Source organism: Cannabis sativa, chromosome 6, assembly GCF_029168945.1.
Source record: "Cannabis sativa cultivar Pink pepper isolate KNU-18-1 chromosome 6, ASM2916894v1, whole genome shotgun sequence".
NCBI lineage: Eukaryota > Viridiplantae > Streptophyta > Magnoliopsida > Rosales > Cannabaceae > Cannabis > Cannabis sativa.
In genome coordinates, this window is record NC_083606.1 from 19,305,363 (window position 1) to 19,307,361 (window position 1,999).

Here is a 1,999-nt window from a genome sequence, read left to right on the forward strand (position 1 = left end):
CATGAATCAACTGAGAGCAATTGTAATCCATACTAGAAGCGGTCTCCGTAAAGATACCCTTGAAGAAATCGATAAACTCTTTCCCAACTTCCTCGCGGCCGGAAATCCATACATTATCTTTATTCATTATACTCTCAATGGCGTTTCTCCGACCCTTAATAGCAGCCAAAAGGAAGAAGAATTTAGAACACTTTGAGCCAAGAAATCCTGGCCCTTTGTTTCCAATAGATCGCTTTCCTTTCCCTTGACTCATTCAGATTCCGGCGGACCTCACACTCCTGATTCCAGTCCCGAGACCCAGCCAGGAGACTCTGCAGATAATCAAGCTTCTGTTCAAGCTCTTTAACAGTTACATCGAGCTTACCAAATTGGGATCGATTCCAATTCAGGAGAGCCACCCTGGTGGCGCCAACTTTTTTGAAAATTCTCGCCAGGGCCTAATTGTGATTAACCGACTTCCAAGCATTGGCCACCACCAGATTGCTTCTAGGGTCCCGAGTCCATCCTTCCTCAAATTTAAAGAACCTTTTAACCTTGGTCGCCGGACCATCTGATAGAAGGCATAAGGGCCTATGGTCAGAATTACTAGTCTGGGTTGAGCAAAGGATAGCCCTAGGGAATAAGTTCAGCCAGGCTCCATTGACTAAACCTTTATCCAAAGCAGATTTCACATGAAGCCTCCCAGACCGATGGTTATCCCAGGTCAAGTTGTCCCCTTGAATTGACATAATAATAAGACCTCTGGTGTCCATAAGATTAGAGATGATCGGGATAAAAGGGTCACGGCCAGACGAGCCTTCCCTTTTAGAGGCATTAAGAACAAAATTTGTGTCCCCCAAGATAAGCCAAGGCCCCCCAAATCTATCACCAATTTTCAAGAACTCAGACCAGAATTTTTTCTTAGCATGAAGGTATGGGGGACCATAAACACACGAAAGGAACCAAGGGTGGGAAGCGGGATCCGAATACACTATCCCCGAGATATGATTACAAGAACACGAAATACATTCAAAAATAAACCCAACCTTCCAAGCCAATATAATACCACCCGCATTGCCTCTAGACGGAACACAAATATTATAATAAAAATGGAGGGACTTAAGAATACGTACCAGAGGATTAGCATCCACCTTAAGCTCGGTAAGAAAGAGAAAATCAGGAGCTCGAGACCGGATGAGGGACTTTAATTCCTGAACTGTAGAGGTATGCCCTAACCCTCTACAGTTCCAAGCAATACCTCTCATGGCTCCTATGGAGGAGATTCCACATTCTCCTCCACAGGGGTGTGAGAGTAAGCAGACCCACTCGAAACAGCATCATCGATCACAAATGAACCAATCAAGGGATTCTTCAAAATACCGGAGCGGCTTGGTGAGTTAGAACTATCCTTAGAAGGCTCATCCAGTACCATATCAGGGGCATTCTCATCTTGCTTCGTGTCCCAGGGAAAATCGCGAACAACACCGGGGTACTTGCGGTAGATTTTGTGAGGCCTTGAGGAAAGAGAAGCAAACGATTCGAACTTCCTTTTCTTAAAAGGAGTCGTCCTCTCGTTAACCTCGAAAGAAGCCGGGACACCAATATCTCCTCCTATCTTGCGAATCTCATACAAATCAAGTTTGCCAAAATGTTTGAGGTCATTCATTAACTCCTCTTGAGCTTTAAAGAACTGAGACAGAGCTAGATCTTCGTTCATGCGAACTTGATCCTCACATTCACCCAAGGGCATAGAAGGGGTGAGCCCATCTTGTCCACCATTAGCTTGGTCCAAAGGAACCGGCCCAATACAATTGGGAGAGAGAGAAGACCCAATCGGGTCCACACAATGGCCAACATAGGAATTTTTATTTAAATGAAGCTCCATCACATCAGGCCCACCCTTATTTAAAGGAGGTAAATCCTGATGGTTCGGCCCACTAGGTAATAAATTACCTTGAACCACTTCCTTCAACCCACAAGGTAATAAATTACCTTGATTAAAATCCTTAGGCCCATAAAC

At 44.7% G+C, this 1,999-nt stretch overlaps 1 protein-coding gene across 1 annotated transcript; it reads right to left on the minus strand.

Moving 5' to 3' along the window:
* Positions 1-437: 437 nt before the first annotated feature.
* LOC115695161 (uncharacterized) lies at positions 438-1,244 on the minus strand. The gene has a single exon (XM_030622251.1). The coding sequence runs from the start codon at positions 1,242-1,244 to the stop codon at positions 438-440; it is 807 nt and encodes a 268-aa protein (XP_030478111.1).
* Positions 1,245-1,999: the final 755 nt, after the last annotated feature.